The sequence below is a fragment of the Stomoxys calcitrans genome, chromosome 5, assembly GCF_963082655.1.
Source record: "Stomoxys calcitrans chromosome 5, idStoCalc2.1, whole genome shotgun sequence".
NCBI classification, from domain to species: domain Eukaryota; kingdom Metazoa; phylum Arthropoda; class Insecta; order Diptera; family Muscidae; genus Stomoxys; species Stomoxys calcitrans.
Genome location: NC_081556.1, coordinates 10384426 through 10410853, shown reverse-complemented (window position 1 = coordinate 10410853; position 26428 = coordinate 10384426). Strand labels below are relative to the sequence as shown.

Genomic DNA, 26428 nt, shown 5'->3' with positions numbered 1-26428 from the left:
GCTGTATACTCAACTCGAAAATGTTTTTTCCATCGAAAATTGAAAAATTTCATAAGGGGGTAGCCTTTGCTAAAAAATGCAAAAAAAATTAAATGTGAAATTTTAAGTAATTCTGTTTATTTTTCGAATCGTCCTCGAATTTCGAACTGCGGAATGCTTCACATTGTTCGAAATTCGAAAAAGTGAAGAAGTTACAGCGTTTTAGGCGTTGAAAACGACTTTGAGTTTTTACGCTCAAAAATATTTGGTTTTTGCGATGTTTTTCATAGAAAACTTTACAGTGTTGCATCATCCAGCACCTCTGCGGAAAGGTATTTTCTTCACAAATCCAACGGTGTCCTCAGAGTTTTAAAGTTCTTAAGATGTTACAGCAACTTGAAACTCTCCTTGATTTTCTTAACATTCTTCGGATGTGAATTATGCGGTTTTGAGCTTGTTTTTTGTTGAAAAAACATAGGAGTTGCACTAATCCGAATTTTTTGCCATAATCTTCAATGCTGTATACTCAACTTGAAAAATTTTTTTCCATCGAAAATTGAAAAATTTCTAAAGAAAATACAAAAAAAAATAAATGTGAAATTTTAAGTAATACTGTTTACATTACGAATCGTCTTCAAATTTCGAACTGCGGAATGAGAAAAACATTTCGAAAGTCGAAATAATGAAGTAGTTATAGAGTTTTAAGCCTTGAAAACGACTTTATTATTTTAAATGCGAAAAATTTTTTACCATCAAAAATTACAATTCTTATGAGAAAAATAAACATTTTAAAAAATTCTGTGTTTAAGATTTACTTCGAATTTCGAATCGCGGAATGCTTTTGGATTTTTGAAATTCCAAAATATTAACATGGTGCTGATTTCATAACATTGTGTCTCTATTTGATTTTTATTTTGTTATAAGTAACCCTGCTTCCATGCGTCTCGATGGCCGAGTTCATAGCGAGGGTGTAAATGAGGCTGGCCGTTCATTATCTGTATTATACAGAGGGCAAAACTGATGTAATTGTCTTTGCTCAACTGAAGTGAAGTAAGTTTCATTACTACACTTTGCCCTTCGCTCTAGAAACAATTTGAGATTAGGCAGTCGTCTGGCATCATATCAAGAACAGCTTATAGGAGGCAAGTGAATGTAAGACAAAATAAAGTCAATATTCTTTTTGTTTCTTGTTAATAAGGTTTTCAAATTTTTATTTTAAAACAAATTTAAATGTTTTAGTGATGGTCGGCATTTAAATTCAAGTTAGTAAATAATTTTCCCTTGTTAAGTATAAAAATGTTTTGTTTTTTTGGGTTTCATAGAAAAAAATGAGACAACATACTGTGGATCTGTGTACGGGGTGTAGAATACTTTACACAAAAACCAATATATATATAGCATAGCGTATAAAGCATCAATATGGGGGGGAGGTCGCATATGTAAATATAACATACATATGTTTATAACAGAAAGTTTTAAACTAAGAAAAAAATTATTGAAAATATTAAGTATACAATTAAGGAAGCATTTCGATTAACGAACAATTACAAATAAAAACTACATAAAAATATATGTAATAAGCTCTTAACTAATATCGACGATTTTTTACAATAACTAACGTTCATACCTAATATTTAATAAAAAAAAATTGAATTCGATTTCATTAGTGAAGTTATTAACAATTATTATGATACCTTGCTTAAATCATACTAAAACAGTAAGGAAGATTTGCGAAAGAAGATTTCAAAGCGACCAGCGTTTCAAAAAATATTATTTAAATCAAAAAACACTTAACTAAACATGGCAGTTTGAGAAGAGCATATGAAAATACTTGAATGTGAGCTTAAAATAACATAAGACTGTGAGTGTTTGCATGTTGTTTTGTGCTGCGCGATATGTTATTTTTGTTTTTTTTTTGTTTATAAGAAAAACAAGTGTAAATATAAATTTTAATTTTAACAATGTTATATGATTGTGTCATTTGCAATATGTTGAACATAAACTTATAATTAAAGTCTTTTATTTTTTTATAAATCGGGTTCAACAAATGAAGCAGGAAATAAACCAGTCTTATAAGTTCGAGAATTGGTACCTTTATACCAACCATTTTTTTGTTTACGATAGACATATATAATATCACCAACTTGAAGTTCCAATTCCACATCGCTGTTTGGGGGATAAGGAACAACACAGCGAAAACGGCTACAAAAAGAATACAAATAAATATCTATGCAATGCATTTATTCCGTTATATATATTTCTTACCTTTCTGTCATAGCATTTTGTGGACTGTTATTAGTAGTAGCACTAGCATGTATAGCAGCGGCATTTATATTACACTGAGGAATGGAGGACTTAATGACATTTCCACTCAAAGCCACACCAGCTAGGGCACTACTTGTGGGTCCCGGCGATGATTGTAATATATTCGAAGCATCCAACGAATGCGATTTACGGTGTATTACCGTGGTTGTGGGGGGACTGTTGAAATTGATATTCGAAGATTGTGGCATTGTTTGCTGATGTTGCTGGGCACATTTTTTAGGCATTAGATTGGACTGTTGTTGTATGTGATTTGCATAGAGGCTGCGTAAAGTCGAGTCGATAGTGGGCCTTGAACTGAAAAAGAAAACAAACAAATGTTTATATTATTACACTATTAGTATGTATTTATATTCATATATATCTACATACTTCTCCAATGAGGCCCTTTCTTTTGTAGCCTTAATGCGTTGAGAGCCATAACCAGCTCCACCCGTTTGAGGCGAATGCTGTTGCTGGTGCATAGCTATAGGCGATTCATCCTTATTTTCATTATGAGTACGTGAACGATCATTGGGAATACTTTGCAATATCTGGCTGGGACAGGATCCGGACCTGTAAGATTTCCATTAAAGATTTATTTAAAATCTGTTACACAATTAGTGGTACTGGGGCTTACCTAACATGCACTGGCGTAAGTGTACCTCCACTTAAGCCAGAAACTTGCGTCTGTTTGCTACTGCCTGTTGCATCATTAAATTGCAACTGTGCCGTAGCCAATGCTGACGCAGCCACAATTGCAGCGCCTGGTGACTTAGATCTTGATTTTATATGCGTTAAGAACTTCTTCAAACCAGCCGAGGCTGATGATGTTGCAGTTGAGGACGATGACGATGATGAGGAGGAGGATGTTGGTATGCAACCTGTGCTTGTAGGTTTCTCTTTTAGCGCCTCCTTGTCGCGAGTTTCCTTTGATGTCACACTCACTTGTTGTTGTACACTTTGTGGTTGCATTGCACTAACATTAGGCGGACTTATGGCTAATTGTCTTGGTGGCAAATCAGGTGGCATTGCCTGATGGGGCGTTAAATTAGCCAAAGTCAAACGTGCATTTATATTTTCCAAATCATTGCGCATTGAGGGTGAATAGTTTGATAGCTGTTGTGCAGCTTGTTGACCACTAACTGCTTGATTACCCATCTGGGAAGTTGTGGTTATAGTGGCGCAATTTGAGGGTGGTATTAATTTCCAACTATGCATTAATTGCTGTTGGTCCCTAGCTCTTAAGGGGGTCACATAGTTGCCAGGAAAAACACCACTGATATCCTTCCAGTTTTTGCCTTTAAACCATCCATCCAGACAGCGCTCGGTTACCATATAAACACAACCTTTCTTTAATTCTAATTCGTCATTCTTGCGAGGCTTGTAAGGGTACAATGCCAAATAGCCCCAGGGCAGTGAAGGTGGTACATTCTGTTGCACACACAAAACATTATGACGCGGCGTTGTAGACGATGTTACAATAGAGCTCTGTGTTGCGTTTGAAGCCTGCTGCGTTTGATTTGGTAAACCTTGAGGCTTCTGACTAATGTTGGTTGATGATAAATGATGTTGCTGCTCCCGGGCAGCAGTGGTTTGACCTGTAGCTGTGGAAGTTGAACTTGCCAACAAATCTGGTTCAAAGTCATTGGGAACACTTAGAATTTCCGCCGAATGTCTGTTTGAGCTTTGCATAATGCTCAAGGCACTGCCATTATTCAATAAAGCATTAAGTGAATGTCTTTTATGCTTCAAATCGTTACGCATTCGAACGGAATTTGAGGCATTGGATATTTGAGCGGAATGTTGTGGAGTTGTAGGCATTGATGATTGTGGGCTATTCGGCATTGAGTGGAAAATAGTGTTGGAGGATGAAGTAGTAGTAGAACATGATGTCGAAGGATTCGCAGTGGTGGACGTTGGGCTTGTAGTGGCAGAAGAATTTGATGATGATGAACACGAAAGTTGAGCAGTTGTGGTGGATGATGAACCAGTAATTGATGAAGCGGCCATGGCGGATTCGTTGGGAGCCAAAACCGAAGGGTCTGCCACTGGTATAGGGGGTAAATCGCGAACTTCGCTCATTTGTTGGTTAATATTCTGTGTGGAATGCTGCTGGACAGAGGCAAAGTTCTCCAACAGCTGTTTTGCCATGTGATTTAATTCAACAAAAGCTATGGGAAATATGCCTATTGAAGCACCTATTCTACCCTCAGCCCAGTTTTGATCAACGCGTCGCAAAACTTGAATTACTGTACCTTTCTTGAAGGTCAAACAACCTTCCTCTTCGTTGGGGCCCATTTTGAAATCATATAACGCAACACATTGAGATGAGGGAACTGGAACAACAACCTAAGGGACAAGGTATTTTCATAACAACCGATATTTAGAGGAAATTCAAAATTTATCAACTCACCTGTACATAATTTATTGGAAAATTTCCCTCAATTCCTTTCAATTGGCCCACATACCAATTGCTGTCTATTTTGCGTCTCAACAGTATAAGGTCACCTTTTTTGAATTTTAAATCGGTGGGCTCATTTGAATCGAAGTCATAAAGAGCATAAGCATGAGGAACAATGCAACGTCTTTGTTGGTTAACTGGATGCCGCTGTTGTTGCTGCTGCTGCTGTGGTGGCGTTAGTGCAACAGTTGGCATTTGTTGAGAATATTGCTGTTGCTGGATATGTGGTGAAACGTTGGCGGTATTTTGTCTAAGATGCTGTTGCCGATGTTGTGCATTCTCATTATTAATGGTGCTAGGATTTGTAGGGTTCAATGTTTGTTTTTGTGTTTCATTCTTTCCACTTGATTCACTTTGTTGTGCTTGTGTCGTTGTTTGCTGTTTTGTAGCTGCATTTTTCATTCCTAAGGGATGTTTAAAGTAAAATAGTATGTAAATAGGAAATAATATAAAAATGCGCCGTAAGTAACAGCATATGGTATCGGTGGTCCAAACAAATGATAAGCTTATCTATTGCTATAGCATACGCATGATTTGCTAGCTATAAACAACTAAAAAAATAAAAGATTTGGAAAACAAACTCGATCTGATCTAATAACGGTAAAAAGGTAAAACAAACAAATATCTTGTGGATATAAGAAACAACCGTTATAGGGAGTTTAGGATAGAAGCCTGGCAATACATTTTTTTCTATTTTTAAATGCAAAATATTAAATGTGGCATTTTTTAAACCCAACCAACCGACTTAGCAACAATATGCATATTAGATGAAAAAAACCGCTTACAGAAAAATTACAACAAACACTGAACTGTGTGGGTTGTTTGCTGATTGCTTCGTATTACACGTAACGTACCTTCTAAAATTCTCATTAACAATACATTCGGTGGCAAATCCTCTATTTTTGTGTCCACTAGTATACGACATTCCGGACACCTCAATTCTTGGCGGCTCTCATAGATAACCTGCAAATGAAAAATCATTTTTAGACTATCTATTTCGAATCAAGGAATTTCATCATGCTTCTTCCTTACCTCAAGGCATTTTCGACAAAAAGTATGTTGACACGGCAGTACTTTGGAGGAGGTATTCAAACGGTCCAAACACACCGAACATTCCAATAAATCATTTAATGTGTGTTCATCCATTTTTTCCGTGAATTGAATTTGTCACTTTTTTATTATTTTAACTAATTTACATATTACTATTCACTTTTTTGTGTAACGATTCATCGAAACAACATTCCATTCAATCAAGTCTTCGTCTTCTGTTCTTTTCACATACATAACGTGACCTCCCTTTCAGTAGATCCGTGTGTGCCCCCTTCATCCATGAACCTGCCTGAGTATACAAATTTAACACCAATACTATCACACAAAATGCACTTGCACACGACTTTTTGCTGCTGTCAGTTTCAAAAACTTGAATGACTTCAATGTCGAGTTAAAACACCATAAATATTTGCACAATTTTACTCATTTTTAATTTTTTAACAAAAATAGGAAACTATTTACACCCGAGTACACTAATTTACCCAATTAATTTTATAGTTAAAGGAAATGTTGGAATGTTTAGCAAGTGAGCTATGGACCTCGGATGTATGGTTGAAGGCAAACTACAGAGTCAAGAAAAATGTTTAAAACAACGACGTTACTTCATTAATGGTGATTCGTTGTGTGATTTGAAGTGATTTAGGCAAGGTGTTGAATAAAGACAAAATGAACGACAAATCTCTGAGGATAAGCAGCAATCAGAAAAAATAGCGCGTTGGTAGCGTGCTTGGATTACCAGTGCAGGGGACGTGGGTTCGATTCCCGCTAGAAGCTTTGGTCTGTCGCTACTGTGGTATCACAATGGACTTAAAATTGTCTAAGTGAGTCTGTAAAGGAATGCCACTGTTACCTAGTAATTTTATAAAATATATTGTTAATTCTCGAAAATCATGGGTTATATCTTTATATAAAATTGCCTTTCACTTTTTGACAACTTCAAATCACATCGCAACACGTTGGTTTACGTTAGTGCTATTATATACCTTACGACGCTACTACATTGACTGTTTACAAGTTAAGAGATAACAAAAACAAAGTGTAATTAAATTTTGCTGTGAAAAAATAAGAGCAGAAACATCCATAGAAATCAATAAAAAATAAAAAAAAACAAAACTGTATGAACTGGAAAAAAATCAATAAATAAAAATAAATCTCAAGTGAGCACTTTTGCGGTGAGTCACCTAAAGGGATAGACAAAGGCTTAAACTACACCCACCAACGCAAGACGAAAAAAAACTAGTCTGTAGTTTTCAGGTGACAAACAGGGGAAAAATGGTTGGTATAATGGATGATGACACCTGCTTGCGCTATCCTTTCGGAACACGCATAAAAATTGGGGATAATTATGGCACAGTGCGTTATGTGGGAGAGGTAAGGGGAAATAATATTCCAAAGTAATCAAATATGCGATATAGTTACATTTTCCACATTTGTCAGGTCGCTGCTTATCAAGGTACCTGGTTGGGCATTGAATGGGATGATCCCAAGAGGGGTAAACATAATGGAACTATTGAGGGCAGACATTATTTTTATACTATGCATCCCACTGCTGGAAGTTTCATACGTCCGGGCAAGGTTGGCCCCTTTGAGTCATTGGAAGAAGCTGCCCGTGATCGATATTTGGGATATACCGAAAATGCTTTGGATCAGCAACTAATGAGAGAAGCCCAGGAGTCATTGCAGGCTTCACTATTCGAAGTAGTCGGTATGGATAAGCTGGCTAGGAAGCAAAGCAAATTTGAGCAACTTACTGATGTCAGTGTCGATAATTGCCCCGTGAGTTCTGCTGGTTATCTAAAGGAATTCACCATATTGACCACGTTGAACTTAAGCCATACTTTGGTATGGAATTGGGAAATTGTGGCCGATATATGTGGCCAAATACCATCATTGAAAAACTTGAATTTGAGGTACATTAAATACTTTCGCTGAAAAAATATATATACAATGAGTTATTAATTAACCCGTGCGATTTTTAGTTGTAACCGTTTGGTTGTACCCTCTGACTTGAAAGTGGCAGAGCTTTCTTCAGCCTTTAACAATTTGCAATTTATCAATTTACGTGATTGTGGATTTTCCGATTGGTCAGATGTTATGCAGACGGCTCGACTTTGGCCGTATATTGAATCCATTGGTTTGCAGGAAAATCCTATCAGTGAACTTGCTATAGTTGATACTAAAGAGATTTTTAAGAACTTGAAGTAAGAACATGTTTGTATGATTTATATTTGTTATATTTAATCGTAATGTTTTATACAGGGAGCTTGATTTACATCGTACCAAATTATTTGATTTCGACCAAGTTAACAAATTGGGAAATATAAAAACATTGACATTTTTGAATCTCATGGAAAATGGAATAGAAGAAATTAAGCTACCTGATTGTGAACCCGATGCAAAATTGGATGTATTTGCCTCATTGGAACATTTAAATTTGTTCCATAATCCCATTTGGAATGAGATAGATGCCTTTAATGAGCTGGATAAGCTGCCTAAGTTAAAACGTTTGAATAAGACTCCTCATTTGAAATCAGACTTCAATGAAATGTTTGCCAATGCCGTTGCGATGATCTCCAATTTACAAGTGATGAACAAAGCACAAATAACTCCCGAAGAAAGGCGAGGAGCCGAATATGATATCTGGAAGAAATATGCAACAGATTGGATGCAGGCATCTTTAAAAGCAGACACATTGAAAGACTTCTACAAAAAGCACCGTACATATGAATTGATTTTGAAAAGTAATAGTTTTGCATATATAATTACTATTTTCTTGCTTAATAATCTTTTTATTCTAAAATATTTCTAGAATATGGTTCACCAGCTGATTTTATACCGCGAACTAATATAAAGAAATCTAATCTAATCAAAATACGTATACTACATTCGGAAACAGGTGATATGTGGGAGAAGAAATTCCCTCGCATGATAACAGTACAAACTTTGCTGGGTCTCATAGTGAAACGCTTCAATATGGACAGTGATACAGCTCCACAATTATGTTATGTCGATCAAAAGTATCCGGATTTAGTAGTACCCCTGGATAATTTGTCTAAGACATTAGATTTCTATTCATTGCAAGAAGGCGATACCGTATTGGTGAAATGGCAAAATACTAGGTTGGATTAGACTATGGTTTATAATTTTATTTACATTTTTGTCAATTCAAATAATCTTGCACCTTGTTTACAACCAAAATTTGCAAATTGTATTATGTGTGTGATGTTTTTCTAAATCCTAATAATGACATATTTTTTAAATTTACTTTTTTTACAATTTTTTTATATTATGTTATTATTCTAATGACTTCTCTGAGTTGCAAATATATATCTACTATTGTGAGAATACGTTTTATGCAAATAAATATATAAACATGTTTACATATTTAATTGGGTGTCAAATAATTTCTCAACTCCATATTATGTTAAAGCACCTTCGCTCTGGTTGGCTTTGGGCAAACATGTTTGATTTCGGCGTGAAGTTTGAAGACTTATGATTAGGAGCGCTTCCCGATCCTGTTTAATTCATTTATTTGACGTAATTGTAAATTACACTTGAGTCTGATACAACTTAAATGTCAAAAATTCACAGGTTCAAAGGGTTCTTCACAGAGGTTAGCATGTTCGCCTATGACGCTGAACGATTGAATCGAATCCTGCCGAGACCATCAGAAAAATTATCAGCGGTGGTTTTTTCCTCCTAATGCTGGCAACATTTGTGAGGTACTATGACATCTAAAACTTCTCGCCTAAGAGGTGTCGCACTGCGGCAGGAGGACTTTATCATTAAGCTTAAAACTTGAATCGGTCCGCCCTCAGTGAAATGTGAGAAGTTTGCTTCTGTTCCTTTATGGAATGTTCATGGGCAAAATTTGCAATATAGTGTGTAGTCAAAATTTTCATATTGCCTTAATACGTTTATGATTTCACTCGGCTGTTTTGGAAGTTTTCTTTGAACATCAGGATTCTATCGGCATGACTTTCTAAAATATGTGTTTTATAGCGGGAATCTATTCTCAAATATCTCTTGTTTATGTACCACATATGAAGGACCAACATTTTTGAGTCCTTCGCATGACTGAATTTTTATACCAACTACTAATACCGAATTTTTATACTAATCTACTAAATTTCCCATGTAAGTGCAGTCCGATTAAAGTTTAAGCTCAATGGTAAGGGGCCTAATTTTTTATGCACTACACAGGCTGGAATATTAAGGTCCGATCTGTGTGATGTTCATTGCTGTCACGAGAAGCTTAGCTGCGAGCTACCGGGCTTGGATAGTGGAACGCGTCATACGGAGTAGCTGCAACGGCAGTCGCGGGCAATCAGCGGTATGGAGCGGAGAGTCTCAGTGAGAGGTTGGGAGGCACCGGCTCTTTCCTTTGTGACTATGATCCTCGATATGACAAGGCGAGTTAATGGCGCCTTTAAATAACGAATAGCCACCCTGTTGCCGCAGCGATCGGTCCTTTTGGACTTGCTCACCTACAGGAACTTGGCGAAGATCGCTACCCGCACATGCAATGTGACTACAACAGCAAGCGTAAAGCTAGCCGCTCACAATTCTGCACTGATACTTCTTATTTACCGTTAATAATTAAGATATAGTCTTGCAAAACTGCACTTTGTAGGGCGCACCTCCGATTTCGCTTAAATTTGGTATGTAGACGTGGGTTGGCCCCAGTAACACGAGAATCTGAAGTCCTTGTTTGTGGCAAAGGCCAGTGGACCTAGGGGCGAATAAATCCCCCTCAATGAGGAATGCTCTTACCTAGACAATATGCAAATCGAACAAATGGTATTAACCAGTAGATTAGAAATGTGCAAAAAAAGATTCTAAAAATGGTACCTGTGTAAATTTTTAGCAGAATCCATGTTAGTTGGTTCCCAACATTCGGCCTATCCGAACTTAGCACGTTTTTACTCGTTATGTATTGCTTCCATATTTCATATTCCACTTATATGTGTACAATTCTGCACCGACACTTGATGCCAAGTACTCTACTGTCGGTATTTTATTACTTGCATACATTTCATGAACTCAAATTTTGGGAAATGCAATTTGTAACACGCTTTTAGTTTAGGTTGTGCTAACTAAAGCTAATCAGCTGATTTACATCGAAGGAACTGATTCGATTTAGCGATTAGTCGAAAATCGACTTTTAGATCTGTAAATTGGTTCGATTTGTTAAAATTGTTTGCTGCTGATATAAGTTTGGGAATTTTTCAATTGAAAATGACGTTTCTATTAACTAATATAACGAATGTCTACAAAGCATCTGTCAGTACTAATAAATTTTTAATATGCTGCATGCAAAGCCGTTTCTATGCATCAACGAATTTCGCTAAAAATGCGGGTGAGAGCCCTTTGCCACTTAAAGATGAGGTGGTGGAAAAGTTGAATGAACAAAAATCCCTGAGTATTGCGGTAATAGGAGTTCCCAATGCCGGCAAAAGTACTTTCATAAATAACTTAATAAACCATAGAGTAAGTAGTAGAATAAACCCCTCAATTTTTTTCTTCTAAATCCATCAATTTTTTATAGGTATGTCCTACATCTTCCAAAGTACATACTACTCGCAAATCCAACAAAGCCATTTATACCACTGGACAAACGCAGTTGGTTTTTTATGATACTCCCGGTTTGGTAACTCAAAAAGAAATCAATAAACACAAATTGGAAAAGTCATTTAAGAGCTCATATCGTCATGCTATACAACATGCTGACATGATAGCAGTTTTACATGACGTTTCCAATTCATGGACCAGAAAACAATTACATCCTACTGTAATTGATAGTTTAAAAGCATATCCTCAACTGCCGAGTGTCTTGATATTAAACAAAATAGATGCCATAAAATCAAAGCGCATCACTTTGGAGCTAATAAGAATACTAACCAATAATACCTTGAGTGGTAGAAAACATAATAAAATAAACAAAAAATTACGCTTGGATGAGTCAAAGAAAGAGGAAGAGTCGTTAGAAGATAAATCGCATTTTGAATTCGAAGATTTACACAACAGTGAAAGTAATTGGAGTAATTTCAGCGATGTTTTCTTGGTTTCATCAATAACGGGCAATGGTCTTAACAAAGTGCATGTAAGTTGTTGGGCTATTATAGTATATGTAATAATAATACAAATCGTATATGTAATAATTTCCCTTTCAGGACTATTTTATAGAAAAAGCAAAACCATGCAGTTGGAAGTATTCCAGTGACACATTTACCGATGAAGCTCCCGAAGATTTGATTGTGGACAGTGTGAAAGCTAGACTTTTGGATTATTTGCCCCAAGAGATACCCTACACATTAGAACCGGCAATTGAATATTATAATGTGGACAGAAGTAAGCTGACAACTGGTTTTCTAACATTGCCAAGTTGTCTAAACACTAAACACTTTCTTGCAGATACAATTTATGCTTCAGTTGAAGTTGTATGTCCCACAAAACGTATTGAGCGTTTGATATGCGGCGAATCGAATGGTAGACTTAGACAAATAACTGAGCGAGTTACATCGGATTTGGTGGAAACCTTTGGCAAACCAATTTCGTTTACCATCTCAACCAGACCAAAGGAAAAGTCTAAGGAAGAAGACTAAATTATTATGTATTAAAGGATTTGTTATAATATATAAACAACGTTATTGCTATTATTGTAGTTTAAATGAAGAATAGGCAGTTAAATTTTTAATGATGACGTCAAACAGATATATTGTATGCATGTCGCATTTGTATGGCAAAAGTCGATGGCAGAATAACACCTTTGATATTTCCATCTTCCCATTGCCACCACACAGATGTGGAGAAAACTCTATAGTTTGATTCTTAATTAATTCAACTTAAAATAGTGGAAATTTTAAAATTGCATGCAATATAAAATGTTTGCAAATTTGCCCATGAACATTCCATTAAGGAACAGGGGTAAACTTCTCGCATATCAATGTCCGATTAAAGTTTAAGCTCAATGATGTAGGAGCCTCCTTTTTATAGCCGAGTCCGATATCCCTTTGGGGAGACGTTTTTTACATTTACATTTACACTGCAATTGCTGTCGTGGATAATCAGCGATATCGAGCGCAGAGTCTTAGTGAGAGGCCGGGTGGCACCGGCTCTTGCGTAAATACTGAGTGCCTATGATGCTCAATATGTCAAGGCCATCATGTATCCGCGGCGATCGGTACTTTGGACCGGAACGACCTTGCTCTCCTATAAGAGCTAGACGTGGATCGCCACTTCCACATACATAAGACATGTGGTTACAACAACGGTACCTCACAAATATTATCGGTTTCAATCAAACAGTAATTCCACCATTTGTCACTTACTTTTTTGGGCGGTTTAGGGCTCCATATAATACCTCCTTCTATATACTTATTACCCCCCGTATTTCAAACCCCAATTCAGACATTAATTTCTTTTCTTAACTTATTATTATTAATTTTAAATATAGAAACAAAATTACAATAGTTTTAAATGCCCCACCAATTTATCGATATTCTCCACCGTGTCAGGACCTATGCCTAAAACTGTAGCCGTGCCAGCAGCTAGTTGTGTTTTCCCAGCATCTTGGACCAGGGCTGCTACAACACCTTGTTGCAAGGCCTCACTTTTAAGCTTTATCAGATCCTCATAACCGCCCTCCACTTTTAGAACAATTTTTGGTTGGCCCTTTACAAACCAAGAGTTTAAGAGTTCTTGTGTTTTCCGATTTGAGCTGCATTGAGCCTCTTGGAAACATAGAACAGCTGCATGGGCACACTGGGCGGCAGTTTTACCTTTAGACATTTTCAAATCTGTTCTTACAATCAACGCAAGTTTGGTAGGAGGAGTTGATAAGGATTTTGTCACATCATAAAGAGTTCGCATGAATTTGGTCATTTTTGAGTTGTAATTTTTAAAAATACAGTTGTAGCTAAGTTTTTATTTAATGTGTGCGTACTTGCGACTTTGTGCATCTACATAGTCCTTCATACAAGCTTTAAACTCTTTTACTTTCTCCTGACAACTTCTCCAGTCTCCTGTCTCTGCAATACACTCTTGAACCTTGTAATGTAATTCAATACAGCCGGTTTTCTTAAGCATCAATTCAACTGGATCCTGGTCTGACATTATTTTGGGTTACGGTTTTAATTGATAATAACCAGTTTGCATAACGAGCAAACCTAAAAGAACGAACCGTTTCCAAATGAAGTTGCAAACAGCGAACAGCTGGTAGCCCGAAACTAATATTAAATAGTGATTATAACGTAACGTAGACGTGGTGCTCGGGAAATACGTCAAATGGTATACAATATTGCGTCACCGTCAGGTTTCAGTAGCGGGATCATACTGCCCATCTTACAAACATCGGGTACTATAATAGTGTTCAGATAGGGCTGCCATGGGATTGCACGGTATTTTGTGATGGCTGTTCAGCGGCACTGAGAACACGGATATACAAATGGCTACCCTTCTAGCCTTTGCACTCTCGGGTCAATAAATTGACGTTTATCTGAGGAAAATACCTCATAAGTATCGCCAGCATTTTTTATTAAAAAAAATTGTTTTCCAAGCAAGCAAATAAAAAACAAAGTAAAACAAAAATCAGCTGTTTTTCTGCAAATTTTCACTGGATCTCGTTCTCGTACTTTGCTTCCAAATTTTTTAAATAGAGTAAAATGGCTCTTATTATCCTGCAAATTTTTACTGGACAAGTACGCGAACAGACCTATGTACATTTATTCCTGATCGTCTTGACATTCAAGTCGATTTAGTAAGGGCAATTAGTAAACAATACCAGACAACAACTAATTTAGAGCGTAGCATGCAAAACAGTTAGAGATTTTGTGTGTATGTATTTAGACAAGCGATGATCCAAATGGGAAGGCATATAGATATTATTTTTAAGCACGCGGGCCTATGTTCCTGCCTACCCACACAAGTATGTCCAATTGTGTGCGTGTGTTCGCTTATAGCTTATTCCCAGCATCGAAATGAGGAAGGTGATCACCGAATTCAGGCGCATTTAATGCCAATGTGTTTCGTTTATAAGGCATCAGTTCGTTCAGTTTTTTCATTCGTAGTAGGCCTTAGTAAGGTCTAGACATTAACCCGAATCCCCATGAACGTTTTTGGAATATTTTTATTTCAACGATTTTCCGAGACCTATTTTTTGGGCTTAATGATTCCAAAGTAGTAAAATGCCGTTTTTTGGAATGACACTTTAGGTTAGATTTAAGTGGCATTCTGCCATCAGACTCACTTAGACATTTTCGTCCAGTGTGATACTACAGGAACAGAGGAAGGAACCACCCAGATCGCTTTAAAAAGCCCAATAACTTGCGAATCCACATCCGCTAAATCAGACAGGTTCTCAAAGAAATGAGAACCTAAAGTGGAACTCCTTCTAACTGCTAGTGCGGAACACACACACAGAAGGTGTTCTATAGTCCCTTCTTCTTCGATGTCATCACAGCTTCCGCAAAAGTCGTTGCTGGCAACCTTCAGTCTGTCAGCATGTTTTCCGATTAGGCTGTGACCTGTCATGACGGACATAAAGACTGAGACGTCTGTTCTAGCCAATGACAGCAAAGCAGTATAACTCTTCAAGTCTAGATTAGGCCACATAGTTTTGGAAAGCTCACAGACCCACTTTGTGACCATCTATCATTCGTTGTCCTTCGGGCCTGGTCCTGAAAACTTAGCTAACATGTCGCTAGAGGCATACCCACATATTTTAGTATCCCTGGAATGTGTAGGGTAGTTCATAGTCTCGCAAGGTCATCCGCTTTACAATTCCCTGGGATAGATCTGCGGCCCGGCACCCAGAACAGAATTTTGAACTGTTCAGCTATCTCGTTGAGAGCTCTGTGACAGTCGAGGGCGGTTTTTGGGTTCAGAAATACGTTCTCCAGGGATTTAATAGCTGCCAGGCTGTCTGAGATGATATTTATGCCAATCGTCGCAAGGACATTATATCTTAGCCATTCCACCACTTCCTTAATTGCAAGGATTCTTGGTTGATACACTCTGCAGTGGTCGGGTAACCTTTTCGATATGACCAGTACTGGATGTTTAGAATACTCTCCAAAGCCCACCTGGTCGTTTAGTTTGGAACCATCCGTATAGAAGTCTATGTAACTTCTGTTACCAGGGATATCGTAGTTCCAATCGGTTCTAACAGGAATAGTTGTAGAGTAATTTTTATAAAAAACGGCTAAGGTAGGGTGTGATCCACACCGACTGGAACATCGGATATTGTATCAAGGATGACACAGTGTCCGTAGCCTCCACATGACCAATGAGAAAGCTCCCTTAACCTCACGGCAGTGGTCGCTGCAATTTGGGTAGCCACAATGTCCAGTGGCATAAGATGTAGCATTCAGTGCATCGGATGGTGTCGTCCTCAGTGCGGCTGTGATGCACAAACAAGCCATCCTTTGGATCTGGTTATGTATTGAGCAGAAGGTGGACTTTTGAAGCGCCGTCCACCAGACCACAATACCATGTAGCATTATAGGTCTAACAACTACAGTATATACCCAATGCATGAAACGCGGTCTAAACCCCCCAACTTTTGCCAAGGGCTCTCTTGCAGGTGTATAGGGCAAGAGTGCCCTTTCCAAAATGTTGGATTTGAAGTTCAATTTCCTGTCCAGCAAAACACCCAGGTATTTTGCGCTTTCTGTAAATGGAACATTCTCTCCACCCAAGGAGACAGATTCCACTGTAGCTAACTTTTATCTCCTGCTGAAAAGAACTACTTCTGTCTTGCAAGGATTTATACCCATCACAATTTCGGTAGCCCACTTTGCTGTTGCATGTAGAGCTTTCTGATGTATTGCACGTCATCAACATACGCGCCCACTTTTACACCTTTTTCTTAGAGAGACCATAATGTTTTGTTAATGGCTATATTCCAAAGTAGAGGAGACAGTGCAATGACACATTTCTCGGGTGCAATTTTACATCATATTATTAAACTCTTACAGTCTAAATACTGTAAAAACCCAAGAAAATTTTTACGTTGCCATACTCGTTTTATTTTATTCTTCCCTTCCCATTTCCTCGGCATATCTGGCATACCAATGGTTTACGCTTTTTCATATATAATGAATGAAGCACCTATAAGAGGTGCTGTAAAAAGAGGTATTGCACTCAGAGGTGAATTATCCACCATATTGGTAATTTACCTTATGTTTTTTGTTGTAGTGCCTTTATTTTAACATACGTTTCAACCCATTTGACCACCGTGCGTATGATTGTTATGGGACAGGTATAACGTATACGTTTAGATAACTTTTATAATAACATTTTTTTTTGTAAAATCTTATATTGTCTTATATTATTTATTATAAGGTGGCCGCATCGGCAAATTGCTACAACAAAGCATATTTTTTGGAACTTGGCGGGTCAAAATTTGTAAACAAGGCGAAGAAAATTCGATTCGTCGTTACATTTCAAATTTTCCGAAATATGCTTTAACCCAAGGAACAGAGAAATTCGCGAATATGTAATATGCAATGGAATGTTCATGGGCAAATTTACATTCTACAATAATGTCACATACTTGTTAATAATTAACGAATTTGTAACCTTATCTTAAAGTTTAAACTTTAAGATAATGAACATACGCAAACCTAAGGAGGTGACTGGTTTTTATTTGCACTATTGTACATGAAAATATAATGAAATTTAAATGGCCTACTTAAAGTACGTCGTACTTATCTGGAAAAAAATTGCTTTTTCTACTGACAATCACTATCATACAAATTAAATTATATCTGTGAGTTAGACTTAAATAAAAATAATAATGAGAATAGAACTACACCAGAATGTGACTTGCCATTTAAAGTAGACACAATGTCGTTGTGACTAATTAATTTTCTTAAACGATATGCACTAATTATTTTCGGTTGCTGCTGCCCGTTTGCTGCGTGCGAAGACATTGCGACTTTTTATACCCTCCACCTTAGGATGGGGGTATACTAATATCGTTATTTCGTTGGTAACACTTCGAAATATGCATCTAAGACCCCATAAAGTAAATATAATCTGGATCGTTATGACATTTAAAGTCGATCTAGCCATGTCCGTCCGTCTGTCGGTCGGTCGAAAGCGCGATAACATTTGAAAGAGTAAAGCGAGGCGATTGAAATTATGCACAAACACTTCTTATTAGTATAGATCGGTTGGGATTGTAAATGAGCCACATCGGTCCTTGTTTTGATATAGCTGCCATATAAATTGATCTTGGGTCTTGAATTCTTGAGCCTCTAGAGGGCGCAGTTCTTAACCGATTTGGCTGAAATTTTGCACGTGGTGGTATCAATTCCAACAACTGCGTTAAGTATGGTTCAAATAGAAACCTGATATAGCAGCCATATGAACTGATCTCCCAATTAAACTTCTTGAGCTTCTAGAAGGCGCAATTATTATCCGAATTGGCTGAAATTTTCCAACAATTGTGCCAAGAAAGGCAAAAAATCAACAATTATGCCAAGTATAGCATAAATAAACAATTGTGTCAAGTATGGCATAAATCAGTCCACAACCTGATATAGCGGAAATATAAACCGATCTCTCGATTAGATTTTTTTGAGCTTCCAGAGGGCGCAATTCTTATCCAATTTGGTTGAAATTTTACATATGTCGTTTTGGTATGACTTCCACCAACTGTGCCAAGTATGGTCTAAATCGGTTAATAACCTGATATAGCTTCCAAATAAACCGATCTCCCAATTTGACACTCTTAGCCACTAGAGGGCGCAATTTTTACTCGATTTACCTGAAATTTTGGAGGTGGTATTTTCCTATGACTTCTAACAGCCATGACAAGTACTTTCCATACCGATCAATAACTGATGTAGCTCATTTCTATATTGAATAATCATTCAAAGAACTTGACAAATGCGATCCATGGTGGAGGGTACATAAGAGTTGGATTTAAGAATGCCAATGTAGGTATGTAGTTTACAATGACAATTGAAAGAAATTTGAATGAAAAGTAAGGGAATATCGAAAATTATATTTATGGCAAAATTAAATTGGCAAAATTAAATTGGCAAAATTTATATTGCGAAAATTTGTTTTAGAAAATTCAATAGTATAGATCAAGATATATTCATTTACAGGTAGTGGCAGTTGCCCAACAACAAAATATTGAGTGCACTATCTGTCAAAATCAATTATTAGTGCAACTCAGATTTTGAGTATGTTGCTAGTTCGCGCCAGTTTTCGTTGTTTGTGTGTGTGTTATGGTTCTTTACTATGATACACACACAGATAACCGAAACTTGTTCACAGATGGTGCACTTCGCAAGAAAAAATTTTACTCAGCTGTTTATGGTACACTACCTGATAATTATGTCATGTATAGATCAGTTTTTTTTTGCAACATACCTGTACAAATTTTTCAGTGAAGGTTATTGGCTCAATAATAGGACTGTCTTATGCGAACAGCTGTTAACAACTGGCCAGCTTGAGAGATTTAGATGCAAGATTTTTGTTTACCATATTTTCTCTTTGTTTACTCCTTTCTCGCTTATTACCTGGAAACATACACAAGGGCAAAATTTTTTTGAGTGTATTGACAACAATTTTATTGTTGTATATTATCTTGGTGGTAAAATAGCGGACTCCACCATATGATTTTTGATTGTTGCACAAATGAGATAATTTATTTATTGACCCATGGTAAAAATTGTATGTACGTACATATATCCCTAGTATTGTAGGTAGGTCCTTTAAAATTAGTGTGACCACAGGAAAATACATCTATTGTGAATGGACGAGTATATTTTGCAGACAATATTCGAGCAGCAAGAGTTATCGAAATCAAGGCTATATTCAACCCTCCACAATTACTTTTGAGTTTCTAAAGAAACAGCGTGAGAAGGAGAGCTTTATGTTTCGTTATTCGTAGTGTCCGAGCCCTTGATCAATGCTTACAATTTACTGCGGACGCAATGGACCAGACAGGTCTCCAACTGAAGTTGAGTGGCTACCCATACAACTATAGACGAAGTTACAAACGTCATCCGTAACACGAAATTGTACATGTCACTAGTCCCCGTTAAGATTTACTAGAAGTCGAGTATCTTACGAAAATCCTTAAACACACTTAAAATTTCCGATGTCCGGAAAATTTTCATACCATTTTTCGGACATTTAAAAAAAACACTAAAATTTTTAGTTTGCCCCTGTCCCTTAATGGAATGTTCAGGGGCAAATTTGCATTTGCATTTTAAATGTTAGACATTATTGCATATGGCTTAGGATTGATGTGTCACTCATAATACAAATGTCTGTTTAGCTTTTGATAAATAAGTTGTGGTCGATGAATGACGTAGATTTTGGTAATTTAACACATTGCTATTAATATTATTAGAATATCAATAGGTCAGAAGAGGAAACTGTTATGCTGACACAGTGTAGTAGATTATCTGTAGACAAGGAAATCTATAATGAATGCGTTGCCAATACGCGATATTTGTAATCATTCAATCTTTTAATTAACAACACGGCAATTATAACAAAATGTTCCTTGCATTCTTGCTAACTCTGTTTAGTAGGACGAAAAGAGCATTGAAGGCTATGATGGGCACACAAATGCATATGTAAATTATTCCAAGCCTATGGCCATATGATCTTGTCGACTTACTTATGCGGGTTTGCTAACTCAACAATTTGTGCAACATGGCACAAATTTTTACCGGAAGCAGTTCAGATACTTCATTATCCTGTAGAAGAGAGTGCGAGTAAAATTTAAAGAGTTTGGTAACTGAGGGGTTGCAAATTTCTGCTGGAGGCTTTTTCTTCGGCAGAATCTTCGAAAAGATGTTTTAAGAAAATCAACTATTTTATTTGAATAAAAAAAAAGTAAAGTTCAATCTAACTCTCCTGCAATTTTTTACTGACATTTTTGTACTGGGAAAGTAGCCGAACACACCTTTAATAATGTGCAACAGAGTGTGAGTATTTTCAACTCCCCAGCTATCAATATGATGCGATTTTGTCTATCATCCGACATGTCTGCGCATAGTCGGACGAAACTTACGACAATTTTTACCAAATCCGGAAAGAGATCAGTTTGACAAGTCTGAGGGAATTCATTTTTATACCCACCACCATCGAAGGATGGGAATATATTCATTTAGTCATTCCGTTTGCAATACATCGAAACATCAATTTCCGACCCTACAAAGTATATATATTTCGAATCGTCGTAAAATTCTAAGACGATTTAACGATGTCCGTGGGTCTGTCCTTCCGTCTGTTATAATCACTCTACAGCCTTCAAAAATTGAGATATTGAGCTGAAATTTGGCACAGATACGTCATTTTGATGCACGCTGGTTAAGTTCTTGAACGGGCCAAATTGGACCATATTTGGATGTAGCTGCTATATAGACCGATCTGCCGGTAAAGAGTCTAATGCCCCAAATGCTTATTTATTTTATTTCGCTGGAATTTTAAACAGTGAGTAGCTTTACGCCTACCAACATAGTGCCCAATTGTGGTTCAGATCGGACTATATTTGGATATAGCTGTCATATAGACGGATCTGCCGATAAAGGGTCTGAATCCCATAAGAGCTTTATTTATTATCCGATTTTGCTGAAATTCGAAAGTGTGAGTAGTTTTACACTTCCCAACATAGGACACAAATATAGTTCAGATCGGACTATATTTAGATATAACTGTCATATAGACCGATCTGCTGATAACGAGTCTGGAGCCCATAAAAGCTTTATTTTTTAACCGATTTCGCTGAAATTTGAAACAGTGAGTAGCTTTACACCTCCCAACATAGGGCCCAAATATGGTTTAGATCGGATTATATTTAGATATAGCTGCCATATATTGGGTTGCCCAAAAAGTAATTGCGGATTTTTTAAAAGAAAGTAAATGCATTTATAATAAATCTTAGAATGAACTTTAATCAAATATACTTTTTTACACTTTTTTTCTAAAGCAAGCTAAAAGTAACAGCTGATAATTGACAGAAGAAAGAATGCAATTACAGAGTCACAAGCTGTGAAAAAATTTGTCAACGCCGACTATATGAAAAATCCGCAATTACTTTTTGGGCAACCCAATAGATTGATCTCCCGATTAAGGGTCTGAAGCCCATAAAAGCTTTATTTATTACCCGATTTCGCTGAAATTTACAACAGTGGAATATCTTAAGCCTACCGATATCTGACCTAAATATGGTTCGGATCGGATCATATTTAGATATAGCTGCCATACAGACCGATCTCCCGTTAAGGGTCTGAAGCCCATAAAACCTTTATTTTTTAGCCGATTTCGCTGAAATTTGAAACAGTGAGTAGTTTTACGCTTTCCAAAGTCCGACTCAAATATGGTTCAGATCGGACTGTATTTATATATAGTTGTCATATAGACCGATATGCCGGTTAAAGGTCTGAAGCTCATAAGTTATCTTATTTTCACCGGATTGTGACGAAAGGGGGTGGGTATCCAAAGTTCGGCCAGGTCGAACTTAATGCATTTTTACTTGTTTCTGTTCCGACATTTAAGAAAAAAATTGTAACGATTTCTGTACGGCGTTTCGGAGGAATGTTTTGTTTGGTTAATTTTTATTTATTTCGTTACCACTTGTGTGGAATGTACACAAGTGGTGGTGGGAGAATATTTCATTTTTGTGTGGTGGTGCCGTTAACTGTTGCCTTGGAATTTTTGTTTTGTTTGATAAGTTGTAAGACATTCGTCGGTCTGAAATCGGACTGATTCGTTGGCAAAATCGTGATCATTTTGTAAGACATTCATCAAGAAATCGGTCGGAAATCGTCTACGAATTCGGCCCTAATTCGGTACGAAGTAAAATTTCCCATTCGCATTTCCCTGGAATTTTGCTCCGATATCGGTACGATATGGCGGTAAATATATCGTATTTCCCTCGGCCGTGTCTTTCCGACAACATGACAAACACTTCTCTCGTTTTAAGTTACAATGTCGCTAAGACTTGGGATCCAATATCGAAAGATTCATCCGATTGTGAGACCGAAATTGGAAAATTTTGTTAGCTGAGTCTACATAGTAAGTAGAAGTAGTAGATTGATGATAACGGCACAATATACAGTTCCTTTTTTTTGGTATAACAGTTCACCAAGATCATCCCACGTAAAAGTAGCAGAATAGAGATGTATTAGAAAAATTATAAAGAACATACGAGGATTGTTTGTTCATTCCGATCAAACTGTTCACCTACATTATCGTCTCATACATTCCATCTCTGAGAAAATAAGAGTTACAATAGAGCTGGTTTTTCACGGCTATTTTGATTTCTTTTGTTACATTTAGCCTCTTAATACAAACATTTCATTGACAATTCGCAGACTCCGTGGACACCGTGGCGTATGATTAAGTTTTTAAACCAGCAACAATCAAACAAACACAAGTATTCATTTCTGCCTATTAAGCTCTCTTCCCCTCTCTCTCTCCATCTCGCAAGCAAGCTCTCATTGAAAACCGCATAGCCAAATCTCCACACGATGAGAGAGTGAGAGAGAGAGAGTGAGCAGTAAACAACAGCGATATGTGATAGCACCAAAGAAAACAACAAAACAAAACCAAATCAAGTCAAAGCACAAACACTTAGATTTTGCCAGCTTTGCATTTTATCTTTCATAAATTTGACAGCGGTTTCTGATGAACGTTGTCTTGTGCGGCGAAATACAATTCGAGTTGTCGATTTGTTTTGATTTATAAGACATTTTGGCGCGATCGTGTTTACAAAGTGTATGTAATTTAAAAAATAACAGTGCTATTGCATGTCAACTGCAACAAAGTGGCAAAATATTTTAAAAATCTTAGAGCAATACAAATGTTAGTAAAAAAGATGTTACAAAAATTTAAATTTGAGTGATTAAGGAAATTAAGTAAAGCATACAAGTTAGTTATTTACGTCTTGCAGACCAGTGTTACAAAAAAAAATACTTTAAAAATGTGTTAAGTTACAAAAGTTAAGGTTAGTACAAGAAAAAACCGAAATGTTAAAATAAGGAGAACTTCTTATCAATACGAAATGTTTAAGAACCTTGGTGATAACTCTTTCAAGGTTTCAAGACTTTTGATATAACGAAAATGGGACTCCTCATTGAGGATACATTCTATTAATATCTTTTTGCATACAAATAAATCCAAGCTTTGATCCATCCTCTAGCTTTGATCCATCCGTGTAGGAGATGGTACATTGAGAACCTAGGGATTGAGTTTTGGTTTTAGACTGCCTGACCATAATACGGTCCTGCAGGCGGAGATCCGGGCGAGCACGGAATGCGTGAAGTGGTGTGGTGCTAACGCAAGGACGTCGAGTGTGAACATCTTTACCGACTGTAAAATTGCCATAAGGGCAATAACAACCAGGACGGTAAGGTCACGAACAGTCTTGCAGTTTAAGAAGGAGATTAACGCCTTCTCTGAGGATGGCAAAATCCGTATCGTTTGGGTGCCGGGCCATAACGGAGTAAGGGGAAATGAAAGGGCAGACGATTTGGCGGTGAAGGCCAGAGAACTGCCGTCAATAAACTTGGTTAACCCGAAGCCTTTCGGGTCGGGAGTTAAGGGAGTGGACGACGAATGCGCATTAAACATTGTGGAACAGCGAAATGGTCTGTAGGATGGCGAAAATCCTATGGGGGGATCCAGATCGTGAGAAGACGAGGCTATTACTGAAAGGAAGCAAGAAGGAGGTCTGTATAGCTATTGGTATCATAACGGGACACATAGGAGCTCACTTATGTAAAATCGGTGAGAGAAGTGATGGTATGTGGGGAAGATGATGAGACGTTGGATCATTTTCTATGTCATTGCCCGGCTAACAGACACCGGTACTTAGGATCAACTTAGACATTAACCCACTTAGGGGAGTGGTATGGAAAACAATTAAGGAAATTTTTAGTTATAATAATTGGGTTATTCCTTAATTAATGCCTTCACATAGGGCCTTCTTCAGTCATGTTAGAAATCTTTTCACAGAGGTGTCCGTCCTGCCGTTCCAGGTTCTCTACTGGGGATGTTCATGAACAAATTTGCAATTTACTATAAACAAAAACCAGTAAGGAACGGCAAAAGTCGGGCGGTACCGACGTTATAAAACCCTACACATATACTATAGGTACAAAGTGGGAGCTATATCTAATTTTGAACAAATTTTGATAGACCTCGGTGGATATTTTCAGATGGGTTATTAAACAATCCATATCAAATTTCGGGCAAATATGTTCCATCTTTAATAAAAGTAGCAAAGTAGGCAAAACCTGACGAGCATATATATGGGAGCTACATCTAAATCTGAATCTATTTTGACCAAATTTCTTAAATATTGTGTTAGGCTTCGAGGAAAGAGTTCTGTATAATTTTGATAATATTAGCCAATAATGCGCTTGCAGTGACCATAGAAGTGAAAATCGGGCGAAAGACATAAGAAAATCTCTCTCGAGCCAAATTTTAAGAGAATCGGTTAACAAATGAACACTTCATTGCAATATTAGTCCACATCTGACGAACATATATATATAGGAGCCATATCTAAATCTGAACCAATTTCTAGCAAAGTTCTTAGATATTGTGGTATTCGTCGGGGAAAGTGTTGTAGAAAATTTTGGAAAGATTGGTCAATATCTGCGCTTGTAGTGATCATGGAAAGGGAGAATCAGGCGATATATATAAATATGGCAGCTATATCTAAATCTGAACCGATTTCCTTGATATTCATCAGTAATTTCGAGAGTCATTAGAAAATCTTTCCTGCCAAATTTCGAGAAAATCCGTTTACAAATGACCATTTTATTACATTATTAATGCAAATCGGACGAGCATATATATGGGAGCTATATCTAAATCTGAACCGATTTCGACTAAATTTTGTAGATACTGTGGAAGTCGTCGAGGAAAGCGTTATACAAAATTTTGGAAAGATTGGTCAATATCTGCGCTTGCAGTGGCTCTAGGAGTGAAAATCGGGCGATGTATATATAAGGCAGCTATATCTAAATATGAACCGATTTCCATGAAATGCACCAGTAATGGCGAGAGTCATTAGAAAATCTTTCCTGCCAAATTTCGAGAGAATCGGTTAACAAATGAGCACGTTATGGCAATATTTCTCAAAATCGGACGAACATATATAGGGAAGCTATATCTAAATCTGAACCGATTTTTTCCAATGTCAATAGGCTTCGTCACTAGGCCAAAAAACATGGCTGTACCAAATTTGAAGACTATCGCATGAAAACTGCGACCTGTAGTTTGTACACAAATTAACATGGACAGACGGCCATAGCTAAATAGAATCGGAAAGTGATTCTGAGTCGATCGGTATACTTATCAATGGGTCTATCTCTCTTCCTTATGGGTGTTTCAAACAAATACACTAAGTTACATTACCCTGTACCACAGTAGTGGTGTAGGGTATAACTAACATGGGTTGGTTTCATCAAGCGCCATAAAATGCTGGGTGCACAACACGTGCCTTCCCATATTCCTTTCTAGCTTTCTCTGGTGTGTGGTTATTACTCAAAAATAAATAATTTTAAAGCCTCAAATTTTTTTAAGATGGATATTGTTTTTTTTTCTAAATTCATGCACGTAGTCGTTACATTAAAAGCCACTACATAAGAA

The 26428-nt window shown here is 37.0% G+C and overlaps 6 protein-coding genes across 7 annotated transcripts in view; 3 read left to right on the top strand and 3 right to left on the bottom strand.

Moving 5' to 3' along the window:
• Window positions 1–769: 769 nt before the first annotated feature.
• LOC106081241 (E3 ubiquitin-protein ligase SH3RF1) lies at window positions 770–6357 on the bottom strand. Its single transcript, XM_013243071.2, has 8 exons — window positions 6277–6357; window positions 5777–6083; window positions 5599–5707; window positions 4697–5148; window positions 2921–4632; window positions 2674–2856; window positions 2245–2598; window positions 770–2181 (listed from the first exon to the last, which is right to left on the bottom strand). Exons 2-8 carry the CDS (start codon window positions 5888–5890, stop codon window positions 2007–2009), a joined length of 3099 nt encoding a protein of 1032 aa, XP_013098525.1. The 5' UTR covers window positions 5891–6083; window positions 6277–6357; the 3' UTR covers window positions 770–2006.
• A 440-nt stretch (window positions 6358–6797) lies between these two features.
• On the top strand, window positions 6798–9058 carry LOC106081223 (tubulin-specific chaperone E). Its single transcript, XM_013243040.2, has 5 exons — window positions 6798–7165; window positions 7232–7704; window positions 7774–7995; window positions 8054–8535; window positions 8604–9058. The coding sequence occupies exons 1-5, from the start codon at window positions 7067–7069 to the stop codon at window positions 8921–8923; spliced, it is 1596 nt and encodes a 531-aa protein (XP_013098494.1). The 5' UTR covers window positions 6798–7066; the 3' UTR covers window positions 8924–9058.
• A 1897-nt stretch (window positions 9059–10955) lies between these two features.
• LOC106081224 (GTPase Era, mitochondrial) lies at window positions 10956–12450 on the top strand. The gene is made up of 4 exons (XM_013243041.2): window positions 10956–11284; window positions 11343–11897; window positions 11968–12145; window positions 12209–12450. The coding sequence occupies exons 1-4, from the start codon at window positions 11033–11035 to the stop codon at window positions 12397–12399; spliced, it is 1176 nt and encodes a 391-aa protein (XP_013098495.1). The 5' UTR covers window positions 10956–11032; the 3' UTR covers window positions 12400–12450.
• A 757-nt stretch (window positions 12451–13207) lies between these two features.
• On the bottom strand, window positions 13208–13678 carry LOC106081225 (peptidyl-tRNA hydrolase 2, mitochondrial). The gene has a single exon (XM_013243042.2). The coding sequence runs from the start codon at window positions 13676–13678 to the stop codon at window positions 13259–13261; it is 420 nt and encodes a 139-aa protein (XP_013098496.1). The 3' UTR covers window positions 13208–13258.
• Window positions 13670–14005, bottom strand: LOC106081226 (cytochrome c oxidase assembly factor 4 homolog, mitochondrial). The gene has a single exon (XM_013243043.2). It carries the CDS (start codon window positions 13907–13909, stop codon window positions 13721–13723), a length of 189 nt encoding a protein of 62 aa, XP_013098497.1. The 5' UTR covers window positions 13910–14005; the 3' UTR covers window positions 13670–13720.
• A 9457-nt stretch (window positions 14006–23462) lies between these two features.
• Window positions 23463–26428, top strand: part of LOC106081253 (sodium-dependent serotonin transporter) — a 44014-nt gene continuing 41048 nt past the window's right edge. Inside the window, exon 1 of one of the 2 annotated variants that reach the window (XM_013243093.2) lies at window positions 23463–23774. The gene's annotated coding sequence lies outside the window, so the exon portion shown is untranslated. The remainder of the gene's footprint in view (window positions 23775–26428) is intronic. The other variant, XM_059369047.1, reaches the window with a different exon arrangement.